The sequence below is a fragment of the Budorcas taxicolor genome, chromosome 17 (genome assembly GCF_023091745.1).
Source record: "Budorcas taxicolor isolate Tak-1 chromosome 17, Takin1.1, whole genome shotgun sequence".
In the NCBI taxonomy this organism is placed as follows: Eukaryota; Metazoa; Chordata; class Mammalia; order Artiodactyla; family Bovidae; genus Budorcas; species Budorcas taxicolor.
Window position 1 is genome coordinate 17,792,501 of NC_068926.1, and position 14,185 is coordinate 17,806,685.

General features: G+C 39.5%; 1 protein-coding gene across 1 annotated transcript in view; it reads right to left on the reverse strand.

The window, feature by feature from the left end:
• SCOC (short coiled-coil protein) overlaps positions 1-8,929 on the reverse strand; it is an 11,708-nt gene extending 2,779 nt beyond the window's left edge. Inside the window, exons 1-3 of the mRNA XM_052654775.1 lie at positions 8,749-8,929; positions 766-837; positions 89-172 (exon numbers count right to left, since the gene is read on the reverse strand). Of these exons, the coding sequence (XP_052510735.1) occupies positions 89-172; positions 766-837; positions 8,749-8,929 (337 nt within the window). The remainder of the gene's footprint in view (positions 1-88; positions 173-765; positions 838-8,748) is intronic.
• Positions 8,930-14,185: the final 5,256 nt, after the last annotated feature.

Genomic DNA, 14,185 nt, shown 5'->3' on the forward strand with positions numbered 1-14,185 from the left:
TGGGCACAGTAACAAAATTTAGCAACATAAATGCTTACAATTTCAATACCTGGATGTTAGTCAAGAAAACTACAAAATGCAAACTGACCTTCAAGTGTGTGTTGGAGTTCCAACACTTGATTAATAAGTCGTGTTTTTTCCTCCAGTTCCACCTGATTTTCAGCATCAACTGCTGTAATGAAAAGGTTCAGGTTTACTATTATTAACTACCATTTGTTTAATATACACATAAAAGATCTGCAAAATGTTTTACATTTATTGTCTTCCTTGGCTTTATACAAAAGCCCTGTAAAATAAAAGATGGATCCTACATCACAGATGACACCACCAAAGTGAAGGTAAAGTGCTTTACCAACATCTTACAGTTAAAGAATGGAAAGAAAGTGAAAGTGAAGTCGCTCAGTCGTGTCCGACTCTTTGCGACCCCGTGGACTGTAACCCACCAGGCTCCTCTGTCCATGGGATTCTCCAGGCAAGAATACTGGAGTGGGTTGCTATTTCCTTCTCCAGGGGATCTTCCCAACCCAGGGATCGAACCCGGGTCTTCTGCATTGCAGGCAGACGCTTTATCCTCTGAGCCACCAGGGAAGCCCTAAAGAATGGAAGCTGCCTTAAATTCTTTCTAGAACTAGACAGGATTATAAATAAGTACAAGTGGCCAAGATCCAAGCCTTCCTTCTAAATACTGCTTCTCTGCTCTTTCCAGTTCTTAACAAAGCAATGTGTCTGCCACAAAACATATAAAAAGGAAAACAAAGAACATACCATCCATGTCAGCATTCATCATCTTCGGTAACAAACTTCTGTGCCTTGGATACAAAATTCTTGATGAATGGTCTGCAATAAGAAAAAGAAACATAGATATCACTCAGTCCAAAACAGATATTAAATCTCCTTTACACATAGTATTATTAAAGAATTAACTAAATACAAATGGAATAAAAATAACGTTTGATAAAACTACCCCAAGTCTTCCCACTTCGCCAGCATTAGGGCTGTTCTCCCGCACATCTTTTACACATGGTTTTAATTCTCTGGTTCTTTGTACTTCAGAGGTTTTAGGTGAGACATGTAGATGGGTATAGATGCACACACACACACACACACACACACACAGAGATGACCCTTCAACAAGGTTTTAAACCATGCAGGTCCACTTACACTCAGATTTTTTTCAATAAACACTATTACAGAACTACTCGACCTGCAGTTGATTCAATCTGCAGATGTGGAATTGGATATATGAAGGGTTGACTATAAAGTTGTATGTGGGTTTTCAATTGTGCAAAGGGTCAGCACCCCTGATCTCCTTGTTGTTGAAGGGTCAACTGAATAAAAATGTGTGTATACACACACACGTCTGCTGATACATATATCCAAACAGACTGATCACAAAAATTTTTCTCAAAAATTCTGTAAGTTATTCAATCCTTTATAGTATTTGAAGACCATACAAATTACTCCTCTCCATTTAATCAAAGTGTCTTCTTAATTGAAGAGGAAGAGTGTTAGCAGTGAAAACTTTATTTAGCCCTTGCCCAAGAGAAGAAGAGCACTTTCATACCACTTCAAGTACTTGTCTGGAAGGGACGACAGAGGTAACAGTCAAAAGCAAAAGTAAGTGACTTTGGGACTACTCAGCAACAACAGCCATCAACTCGGCTATTTCCCCTGTTATATAATACAGGTATCCCCAGGGTTTTTTTTCAAGTTTTACTTAATGCCAGTGCACTTGTATAAAAGACCTACATTAGGACCCGGTTTTGCTAAACAAAAAAAATCTGCGAGGGTTTTCGCTTTCATGAAAAAAGGCAAAAAGCAAAAAACGCCTTCAGTGTTTGTTTAGCAACAGGGTGTTAGAAATAGCGCTCACTGTGAGCAGTGAGTGATACCACCAAGCTCCTGCCCCGAGAACTACACTCAGCACCTCAGCATCAAGCTGCCATAGCTCTGAACTGTGTCTGTGAGCATCTAAACTATGTCTGTGAGCATCTGTCCTTTTTATTTTGTGCATCTGTTAGCAAGCTGTGTCCTAAGACAACTGCTTCATCACTTTATGCCATTTCAGCTTCTAAGAGGAACGGTCTCCTTTCAGAGAGTAGGGAGAAACCTGTATATTAAATGCTCCAAATATCTAATATCCAGTCTTTTTAAAAATACACCTGAAATAGGATTTTCATGACAGCTGAGAAGAGATGATACACAAGTCAAAGCAACAGATAAACACAAAATCAATGCACTCGATTTTACAGTCACATCTAGTATAGGGATGGGATATACTTCTTTGCCTCTGTTTTCATCTAATACTAAAACCAAAAAGTCTTCCATAAAAGCAAAGTGTTCCAGACTGACTAATGTAGTAGGTAAGGAAAAGAAGCCCGTTTCTGAAATTCTGGCCACATATAACCCAAACAATCGAAAACTCTACGCATGGCTCATCAACAGCTTGACTTTGTCTGAAAAAATTTAATAAGGCAGTAAAATGGGGTGGAGGGGATTTATTAAAGGAAAAATTATTCTCAGAAAAGCACATCAAGATTGGGGAGGAAGGAGAGCACAAAATTAGGGCATGAGGACAGTGCTACAGGACGTATCACGTAACCTGAGAGAACACTACTCACACCACAGTCCATGTAAGGCTGCCCTGAGGGCTGAACAGTGCAAAATCTGTCCAACTGTACGTAGCATCCCTGTGCAAAATGGCATTGCCCTTCAATAAAGTAGACCAGAGCACTACCAGCAGTCTCTACATGACGACAACAAAAAGACAAGTAACCCATTTTTCTTACTGTGATGTGATCAAATAGATGGATCTCAAAACACTACTAGGACATATTCTAAGTCTTTCAGGAAATTTAGAGTAATAAACAGATTTATTGTATATATGGGATCAAAAGATTTGTTGAGCTCTTCATAGCAAAGTATTTCAGCCATGGATTTTATTTCCTTCAAAACAGGACCAATCCTCAAACTGTGCAATGCCTAAATTAGCACAGTAGTATGTTCTAATATGCTCTCAACACAAGATTGACTTTTTCAACCATAAAATTCTTTTTCTCAGTCTATAGTTACCATCAAATCAATCATCTATATCAAGTGTGCTCTTAAAAGAGTTAATTTTCAACTCCTGCTCGTACACATAAATCCAAATCTGACATGAAAAGAGAGACTCCACACCAAAGTATCTCACATGTGGGAACACTGAAATAAACATGAGGTGCTAAGGCTGGTCTGTTCATCCAAAATGTACCTTAGCTCTCCACAATGGATACAATTGTCTGGGATTCTGCAATTGTGACCTAAGCTGAGGTCAGATCTCATAAAACTTTTTCAAAAGTCACAGTAAAATTTGGTGCCTGTCTTTACCTAACCTTGGTCAGTAGAAGAGATCTAGAATTATTTTGATAATTAAGTCCAGGGAGCAGAAGTATGGAGGGAACGAGGATCTAGAAACGTGGCAAGTATTAGTATAGGCCCATTTTCCATACCCACACAGTCAGCTGTGACCAAAGGCTATCATCTTACCAAATACACCTCTACTTTCTTTACTGGCACGGCCAACAGGACCATAACATCCTCTCCATAAGAAGCGATTTGCATGAATGCTAAGTCCCTTCAGTCATGTCTGACTCTGTGCAACCCTATCTGTCCACAGGATTCTCCAGAATATGGGAGTGGGTTGCCACGCCCTCCTCCAGGGGATCTGACCCATGGATCAAACACACATCTCTTGTGCCTTCTGCATTGGCACATGGGTTCTTTACCACTAGTGCCACCTGGTAAGCTAAAGAGGCAGTTTAGCACAGTGATTAAGAGCATGGATTTAGACAGTTACTGTTGTTCAGTCACCCAGTAGTGTTACAGGCTCTTGGCGACCCCATGGACTGCAGCACGCCAGGCCTCCCTGTTCCTCACCATCTCCCCAAGTGTGCCCAAATTCATGACCATTGCATTGGTGATGCCATCCAGCCATCGCATCCTCTAATGCCCTCTTCTCCTTCTGTCCTCTAAGTCCCCACTGGATTTAGATTATAGTGATAGTGAAGTTGCTCAGTCGTGTCCGACTCTTTACGACCCCGTGGACTGTAGCCTACCAGGCTTCTCCGTCCATGGGATTCTCCAGGCAAGAATACTGGGGTGGGTTACCATTTCCTTCTCCAGGGGATCTTCCCGACCCAGGGATCGAACCCGGATGTCCCACATTGGAGGCAGACGATTTAACCTATGAGCCATCAGGGAAGCCCGTATTTGGATTCAAATCCCACCTCTCCTATTTATAAGATCTGGAACCTTAGCTAAACATCTCAGTCTTAGGTTCTTCATCTGTAAAATGAGGTTAAAAACAGTATGTACCTCACAGTTTTGTTGTGAGAATTTCATGAGTTGATATATTTAATGTGGGTGTTGTTGCAGTCACATTATATATGGAGCCACCTGGGGAGCCCAATATATAATGTGACTGCACAATACTCAATAATGTTAGCTACTGTCCTCTTCATCAGAGTGGACTGGAATGCCAAGGTAGGAAGTCAAGAAATACCTGGAGTACCAGGCAAATTTGGCCTTGGAGGACAGAATGAAACAAGGCAAAGGCCAACAGAGTTTTGCCAAGAGCACGCACTGGTCATAGCAAACACCCTCTTCCAACAACACAAGAGAAGACTCTACACATGGGACATCACCAGATGGTCAATACTGAAATCAGGTTGACTATATTCTTTGCAGCCAAAGATGGAGAAGTTCTATACAGTCAGCAAAAACAAGACTGGGAGCTGACTGTGGCTCAGATGATGAACTCCTTATTGCCAATTCAGACTTAAACTGAAGAAAGTATGGAAAACCACTAGACCATTCAGTGAAGTGAAGTCGCTCAGTCGTGTCCAACTCTTTGCGACCCCATGGACTGTAGCCCATCAAGCTTCTCTTCTCTATCCATGGGGTTTTCCAGGCAAGAGTGCTGGAGTGGATTGCCATTTCCTTCTCCAGGGGATCCTCCCAACCCAGGAATAGAACCCAGGCCTCTCGCGTTGCAGGCAGACGCCTCACCATCTGAGCCACCAGGGAAGCTTCCAAAGAACACTTAAGGCCATTAAAAAGATAAAGAGAAAAAGGTTAGCAACCCCATGGACTGTAGCCAATCAGGCTCCTCCATCCATGGGATTTTCCAGGCAAGAGTGCTGGAGTGGATTGCCATTTCCTTCTCCAAGACCATTCAGGTATGACCTAAATCAAATCCCTTACGATTATACAGTAGAAGTGACAAATAGATTCCAGGGATTAGATCTGATAGAGTGCCTGACGAACTATGGACGGAGACGGAGGTTCATGATATTGTACAGGAGGCAGGGAGCAAGACCATCCCCAAGGAAAAGGAATGCAAAATGGTTGTCTGAGGAAGCCTTACAAATGGCTGTGAATAGAAGACAAGTGAAAGGCAAAGAAGAAAAGGAAAGATATATCCATTTGAATGCAGAGTTCCAAAGAACAGCAAGGAGAAATAAAAATGCCTTCCTCAGCCATCAATGCAAAGAAATAGAGGAAAACAATAGAATGGGAAAGTCTAGAGATCTCTTTAAGAAAATTAGAGATACTAAGGGAACATTTCATGCAAAGATGGACACAATAAAGGACAGAAATGGTAGGGACCTAACAGAAGCAGAAGATATTAAGAAGAGGTGGCAAGAATACACAGAAGAACTACACAAAAAAAGATCTTCATGACCCAGATAATCACGATAATATGATCAATCACCTAGAGCCAGACATCCTGGAATGTTAAGTCAAGTGGGCCTTAGGAAGCATCACTATGAACAAAGCTAGTGGAGGTGATGGAATTCCAGTTGAGCTATTTCAAATCCTAAAAGATGATGCTGTGAAAGTGCTGCACTGAATATGTCAGCAAATTTGGAAAACTCAGCAGTGGCCACAGGACTGGAAAAGGTCAGTTTTCATCCCAATCCCAAAAAAAGGCAATGCCAAAGAATATTCAAACTATTGCATAATTGCACTCATCTCACACACTAGTAAAGTAATGCTCAAAATTCTCCAAGCCAGGCTTCAACAGTACGTGAACCATGAACTTCCAGATGGTCAAGCTGGATTTAGAAAAGGCAGAGGAACCAGAGATCAAATTGCCAATATCTGCTGGATCATCGAAAAGGCAAGAGAGTTCTAGAAAAACATCTAAATCTGCTCTATTGACTATGCCAAAGCCTTTAACTGTGTGGACCACAACAAACTCTGAGAAATTCTTTAAGAGATGGGAATACCAGACCACCTGACCTGCCTCTTGAGAAATCTGTATGCAGGTCAGGAAGCAACAGCACTGGACATAGAACAACAGACTGGTTCCAAATCGGGAAAGGAGTACGTCAAGGCTGTATATTGTCACCCTGCTTACTTAACTTATATGCAGAGTACATCATGAGAAACGCTGGGCTGGATGAAGCGCAAGCTGGAATCAAGATTGCCAGAAGAAATATCAATAACCTCAGATAGGCAGATGACACCACTCTTATGACAGAAAGTAAAGAACTAAAGAGCCTCTGAATGAAAGTGAAAGAGGAGACTGAAAAAGTTGGCTTAAAACTCAACATTCAGAAAACTAAGACCATGGCATCCGGTCCCATCATTTCATGGCAAATAGATGGGGAAACAGTGGAAACAGTGACAGACTTTATTTTGGCTCCAAAAACCATTGCAGTTGGTGACTGCAGCCATGAAATTAAAAGACGCTTGCTTCTTGGAAGAAAAGTTATGAAAAACCTAAACAGCTATTAAAAGCAGAGACATTACTTTGCCAACAAAGGTCCGTCTAGTCAAGGTTATGGTTTGTCCAGTGGTCATGTATGGATGTGAGAGTTGGACTATAAAGCTGAGCGCCAAAGAATTGATGCTTTTGAACTGTGGTGTTGGAGAAGACTCTTGAGAGTCCCTTGGACTGCAAGGAGATCCAACCAGTCCATCTTAAAGGAAATCAGTCCTGAATGTTCACTGGAAGGACTGATGCTGACGCTGAAACTCCAATACTTGGCTACTTAATGCGAAAAGCTGACTCATTTGAAAAGACCCTGATGTTGAGAAAGATTGAAGGCAGGAGGAGAAGGGGGCAACAGAGGATGAGATAGTTGGATGGCATCAACGACTTGATGGACATGAGTTTGAGCAAGCTCTGGGAGCTGGTGATGGGACAGGGAGGCCTGGCGTGCTGCAGTCCATGGGGTCACAAAGAGTCTGACGCAGCTGAGCGACTGAAATGAACTGTATTGTCTCTGCCTTTTGCTCTAATACAAGTCACAAGAAGAATTTTAGAAAAAAATCTAAAAGCTAAATCTCATTTTCACAAATAAGCCAGGGCCAAGACGATAATAGTTTACCCAAGATCATAGTAGTAGTTACACAGAGCCAAGACTACATATAGTCAACATCCCAGTCTAGTATTTCCCACATCACCACTGGTATGCTCACATCTGAGACCTGAGCTTGAGACTTCTGATATCCACAACCACTCACTTTTCTACATCTAACACTGATTTTCATCATCTATGATCCATTTATTAATGAGCTAGTAAGACAACTAAAAGTAACTGTTTTAATATACTAAATGTTTTAGACATATTATTAGTTCATCAAATCAATAGGACATGGCAATTTATAAATGTGGACACAATCTCAGAAAGGCTACGTGTTTTGTCTTAGATTTCACAGCCAAAGTCTGTGAAATCAAGAATTTGAACTCAGATCTAACTATAAAATCCCTGCATTACACAACAGAAGGCACTTTAACATGACCTTAATCTAAATTTGCAAAACATTTTACAACCCTTGATGTCAAATTTTCTTGCTATTTCTGCTATCGAAAAACCTAAATGTAAGTTCCATACCCTTCAAGTGGCATCGACTTTCAACAAAGTTTTTTCAGGTACCTTCAAATTCTGACTTGTTCTGGTTAAATAAATCCAGTTTTAAATTCTGCAAAAGGGATTGAGTGCCCAAACAAGCATTTGCTCATAAATGGATCCCCAGAGTGGCTAGCTACACTGGCTTTAATCAATGAATGCGTACAGGCACAGAATATAAAAGCATAGCTTTGGATTCTCAGGTACAGATTCAGCGTTGGAAACGTAACATCTGTCCTTAATGTTATTACGTCATAGTACCAGAATCGATACATTAAACAACAAAACCCTGTCTTTCAGGGATGTCTCGTTTCTTCTCCAATCCTAATTCCCCTAGATGTGTCTATCAGGACTTTGAGAGATGCTCATTGAGAAACTAACCCGAGAGCGTCTTTCAGAGCCTGAAAAGATGCCGCCAATCCTGGTTTTACCGCTCACTTGCCTCCCTCCCCGCCTGGGCGTCCTCTCCCCCCATCTCCGAGTTCTCAGCAGGTCCAGGCGTGCCAGGTCCCATCCCACCCAAACACAGTCCCATTTCAGGGCTGGACAGAGTCCTTAGACTCCGGAGCGGAGGGGACAAGGCGACAGGAAGTCCCCGCGAACGACCGCCGGCGACCCTCCACAAAGGAACCTCTGGGCCCAGTATTGAGAGGATGAGAAAGAGAGGTTGCGCAGGAGTTCTCCGGGGAGCCAGGCCTCAACCGCCCACCAAATGCCCAGGCGCTCTTCCCGGGTCCCCGATGCGCCGGCCAGCGTCCAGCCCACCCCGCCCTCCAGGCTGTCAGCAGTATCGAGGCCGCAATTCCAGCCGCCCGAGGCCGGGCCCTTCGAGGTCCACGACTACCCTCACCTGCCTTCTGAGGCGCCGGCAGGGGGAGGGTTCCGTAGGACGCCTCAGGCCTGGACACTTGGACCAACTGGCACCGGCAGCCACGCCCTATCCGCCCACAGAGCGTGCGCCGAGACAGGAGTCCCGCCCCTGCCGGCCCTGTTGCCAGCCAATCACCACTCAAGAAAACACGCCTGCGCATTAGCTTCCCGACGCCCCAATCGTCCTATCCCAAAGCCTCAGGATCCACCTTTTGCCATAACAAAAGGACAGTGGTATCCAATCAGAGTTGAGATCGTTGTAGGCGGGTCCGGGAAGAGCAAAAGCCAATGACAGTACATTAGCTAAGCTAAGCGTGTGAAAGCCTGTCCCGTAGAGGCAGCTTCTGAAGTCTCAGCAGGTCCCTGAAAATCTGGGTCAAGAAATCTGTGGAAAATTCTGACAGCTGTCAGGAAGGAGGTCGGTAAAACTGAACTCTGCGCCAGAGAGAGAAATCCTTCAAATTTAAGACAAGGGCATGTGTGGACATAATAGCAGAGAAAGTACGGTGGTTTTCAATTCTAAAAGCAGACTTTGCCATATTTTTAATTTTCCAAATCGGAAAGCTCTTTAAGTGTAACTCTAACGGATAGTTCATCTTCATTTCTTCCCCCTATTTAAAATCCATTAGTGCGCCCGACCACTTTATAATATTTTATTTTTTTACAGTAAGAGAATATTTTATTTTTTAATAGTATTTTAGAATTGAGAAAATACCTTAATACTACTTTGGTATAGAGCACTTTTGCTCACTTTATAATATTTGATCCTCCCAGCAACCCACAGAAAGAAGCTTAAGAGTAAACTAATGTCCTGCTCAAGGTCATAGACACGGTGTGAAATGCTGTGTGCGAGCCTTTGGGATGTAATGTTACTGACTTGATACCAATCACGCATACCCAGCACGTGACACAAAGCAGCATCCTGTTTTGTGGTTGTTATTGTTTTTCCAATTCAAATGTGTTTATTGTTTAATTTTTTATTTTTTCTTAAGTTATGGATAAAAGTATGATAACACATTTACAGGACACTGGGAAAATACAGAACAAAGTTACATATAGTTCCACTGTATGTTACAATGATTTTTTCAAGTAGATGAATTAAAATTTTTGGTTGGAGTTTCAGTATCAAACTCTTAAATGTTAACAATGAATAGACAGAAAAGTAGAAGGATATAGTAGGCCTGAAAAGCACTATGAACCAATTAAACATAATGAAGATTTATACAATTTTCACACAACAGTAGGATACAAATTCTGTTTGAGTTCCCATAGACTAAAAACCATATCCTGCTTGTTTCTAACATTTGTTATTGTTTTGACTTTGACACTTTCTCCTGAGTTGTAGAGGTGAGCCTTACATCTACTTGGTTTTTTAACTTTTTACTTCTAGCACAGTTTGCTGACCTTCAGCCTTACTTCCTTTAAGGAATATATAAAAAAAATTTCCATTCAGTGTTTGAGAACTATACCTTCCACTGGAACTAAGATGGACACCATGAGGAAAATTTACTAGACTTCAATGCAGGAACTAAGTAAATGGGAAATAAGAAAGGGGCAACATAAGTCTAATAGTGTCAAAATGAGCGTCTAGAGAGGATGTGTGTGGGCAGCATTCAAAGAATAATAACTAAAAATTTTTCCAGGTTATGGAGTAGTTGAGTTAGATTCAAGAACACTTATTCTTGAACAGGAATTCCATACCTGGATACATCATGGTGAAACTGCAGCACACCAAAGACTAAGAGAACTATTAAAAGCAGATGTCACCTCCCCAGATGAACAGGTTTGGGGGGGTGTTTTTCCTTTTGGTTTTAAATAGGGTAAAACATACATAAAAGATTTACCACATAAATAACTGTTTTAAAGTGTACAGTTCAGTAGTGCTAAGCATATTCTCGTTGTGCAACCTATCCCCAGAACTTTATTCACCTTTCAAAACTGAGACTCTGTGCCCATTGAACAGCAACTCCCCACTTCACCTCTACTGCTAGCCCCTAGCAACCATCACTCTTTCTGTCTCTATCAACTATTTTAGGTACCTTATTTAAGTGGACTCATACAGTATTTGTCTTTTGTGACTAACCTATTTTGCTTAGCATAACATCCTCAAAGTTTATCCATGTTTTACTTGTGTTAGAATTTCTTCTTCTTTAAGGTTGAATATTAGTTCATTGTATGTGTATACCACATTTTATCCATTCATCCTTCAGTGGACACTTGAGTTGTTTATGACTTTTAGCTATTATGAATGCTGCTATGAATGCAATATATGATATCTCTTTGATACTCTGCTTTCAGTTCTTTTGAGTATATAACCACAAGTGGACTTGCTAGATCATATTGAAATTCTATTTTTAGAGCAACTTTTTAAAATGCAGTATTAACACAAAGACAGACATAAAGAAAGTTAGAAAGGCAAGTGCCTGTACCTGGAAGTTGGTATCCAATTAAAGGTGTTTGGTAAGGAAGAAATGTTAATGAAGTTGTGGGAAAAACTATTGTTTCCTCTTCTTCATAGTAAAATTGGCACAATAACTTTGTTAATGTGCTATAGAAAAGACAGATTATGGTGGTTTTAGTTAAACTGGCTATTCATATAAAAATATGAGATTAGATCCTGATTTCACACCACAAATAAAATTGAATTACAAATGAAATAAATATGCAGTGTGAAGTAAATATGCATTCTGAACTTTTAGGAAAAAACAAGTATCTTTATGACATCACTGTAAGGAGGAATTTGTTCAACCAGACAAAACAGTACTATTCGTTAGGAAAGATTTAAATTTTGATTGTTTTATACACAGACAGAAGGCATTTTAAATAAAAGGCAAGCCACAGACTGAAAGAATAAAGTTCTGAAAATATAAAGAATCTCAACAAAGATGAAAAATGTAACTCATGTACACCCGTGGCTGATTCATGTGAATGTATGGCAAAACCAATACAGTATTATAAAGCAAAATAAACTAGAAATAAAAATTTAAAAAAATGTATTCAAATAACATAAACAGGCAACTCACAAAAGAGGAAAACTTAGTGATCAGAAAGATTTTTTTAATGTTTACCTTCACTAGTACTGAGGAGATTGATATTAAAACAAGATAAAGGGATCAGTTCATTAAAAAGATGCAAATCCTAACAGCTACAAAATGGCACTGAAGCAAAAACTGATAGAACTGAAATAAGAAACTAGCCCACAACAGTAGTTGGAAAGTGCATGGCTTCCCTCTCTATAATTTGTAAAACAAATGTACAAAAGATCTATAAGGATACAGATCCCGCCTGAAGCTTGCCTTCACATTAGACTCACCTGGAAATCTCCTAATAACTTCAAAGAACAAGAGTTATTAAATGATACATCCCACCTTTATTAAAATTTTAGTCTTTAGGGTGGAATACTGGCATTAATACTTTTGGAATTTACAAAAGTGGTTTCAACAGAGTGGGATCTATTGATATAGAAGACCTGAATGAAAATTCTATCGATATATTTAACCTATTTGACATTTCTAGAACATTCCACCCAATAACTAGAACACATGTCTTCTTTTTCAATACACATGGAATATTCACAAAAATGGACCATAAAACAACCTCAACAAAGTTTAAATGATTGAAGTCATGACAAAATATTTTCTCTGCCCCTAAAGAAATTAAACTAGAAATCAATAACAAAAAGGTATTTTTTTAAAAACCCAAGTAATTGGAAATTAAACTACATGCTTCTAAACAAAATGTGAGTCACAAGAGAAATTAGAAAATATTTTTAATTAAAATGTAAACATGTCAGATTTATGAGATGCAATGAAAGCAGTGCTTTGAGATATTTCCTTACCACTAAATGCTTATATGAGAAAACAAGGGAGGTCTCAAAATAAGAATCTAAGTGTTCACTTGAAGAAATTAGGAAAAGAAGGACAAATTAAACTCAAAAGAAGCAGTTGAAAGAAATAATATAGAGTAAAAACTAATCATGTTGAAAAACTTTAAAACAGTAGAAAAAAATCAATGAAATCAAAAGATGGTTCTTTTAAAGGAACAATAAAATTAAAAGCTCTAGGCAGAATTATCTAGGAAAAGAGAGAAGACACTATAAATTACAGATATCAAGAATAAGAGGGGGCATCATTATAGATTCTATAGACATTAAAAGGCTAACGAGAGATTACTAAGAACAACCTATGCCAATAAGTTTGATAATTTAGATAAAATGGACAAATCCCTGAAAGAAAAAAAAATAAAAAGCTCACTCAACAAGAACAGATGATATGAATAGTTCTCTGTCTATATTTTAAAATTTATCTGTATTTTGAAATGTAATTACCAGGTTAATCTTCCCACAAAAGATACTATATATTTAGATGATGTCACTGGTAAATTCTTCTAATTATTTTCAGAAATTTCATCAATTCTCCATAAACTCTTCCAGAAAATAAAATAAGAAAGAACACTTCCTAACTCATTTTATGAGAACTCTGATATCAAAAGTAGATGAAGACATTAAAAAATATAAAACTGACCATAGACATGAAGTCCTCAACAAATTACTAGAAAATCAAATCCATCAGTTGTCCCTAGACAGGGAGCCTGGGCAATTGTGATGCTGGCTCCATGAGTTTCATTTCTCTCAGTAATCATGTTCTAAAGCTGATTCTAAAATTCATATGGAAATACAAAGAATCTACAACAGCCAAAACAATTTTGAAAAAACAAAGAAAGACAAAGAATCTCAACCCCTACTTACATCATACACAAAACTGTAAATTCAAAATGGATCATAGGCAGAAACATAGAGATATATAACTTCTAGAAGAAGACAGAGAAGAAAATTTTTGTCTCCTAGGTGTCAGCAAATTTTTTGAGAAAGGTCACAAAAACAATAATAAAATAGAAAAGATTAATTGAACTTTATAAGAATTAAAACTCCATGTTCTTTGAAAGGTATCATTTAGAAAATGAAAGGACAATCACAATACATTATGTAACAAAGGTCTTGAATTTGGAATTTCTAAGAACCTTTTAAATCAATAATAGAAAAACTCCCAATGAAATAATGGAATACTTGCATGTGTGGGTTAGTTGCTCAGTTGTGTCCAACGCTTTGCAACCCCATGGACTGTAGCCCACCAGGCTCCTTTGTCCATGGAATTCTCTAGGCGAGAATACAGGAATGGGTTGCCATTCCCTTCTCAGGGGATCTTCCCAACCCAGGGATCAAGCCTGGGTCTCTTGCATTGCAAGAAGATTCTTTACCATCTGAGCCACCTGGGAAGCTGCATTGCAGGCAGATTCTTTACCACTGAGCCACTAGGGTAGCCCAATGGAATAAAAAGGAACAAACTGTTAATATGGATGAACCTGAACTATATTGTGCTGAGTGAGAATAGCCTGATGGAAAACATATAGATTGCATG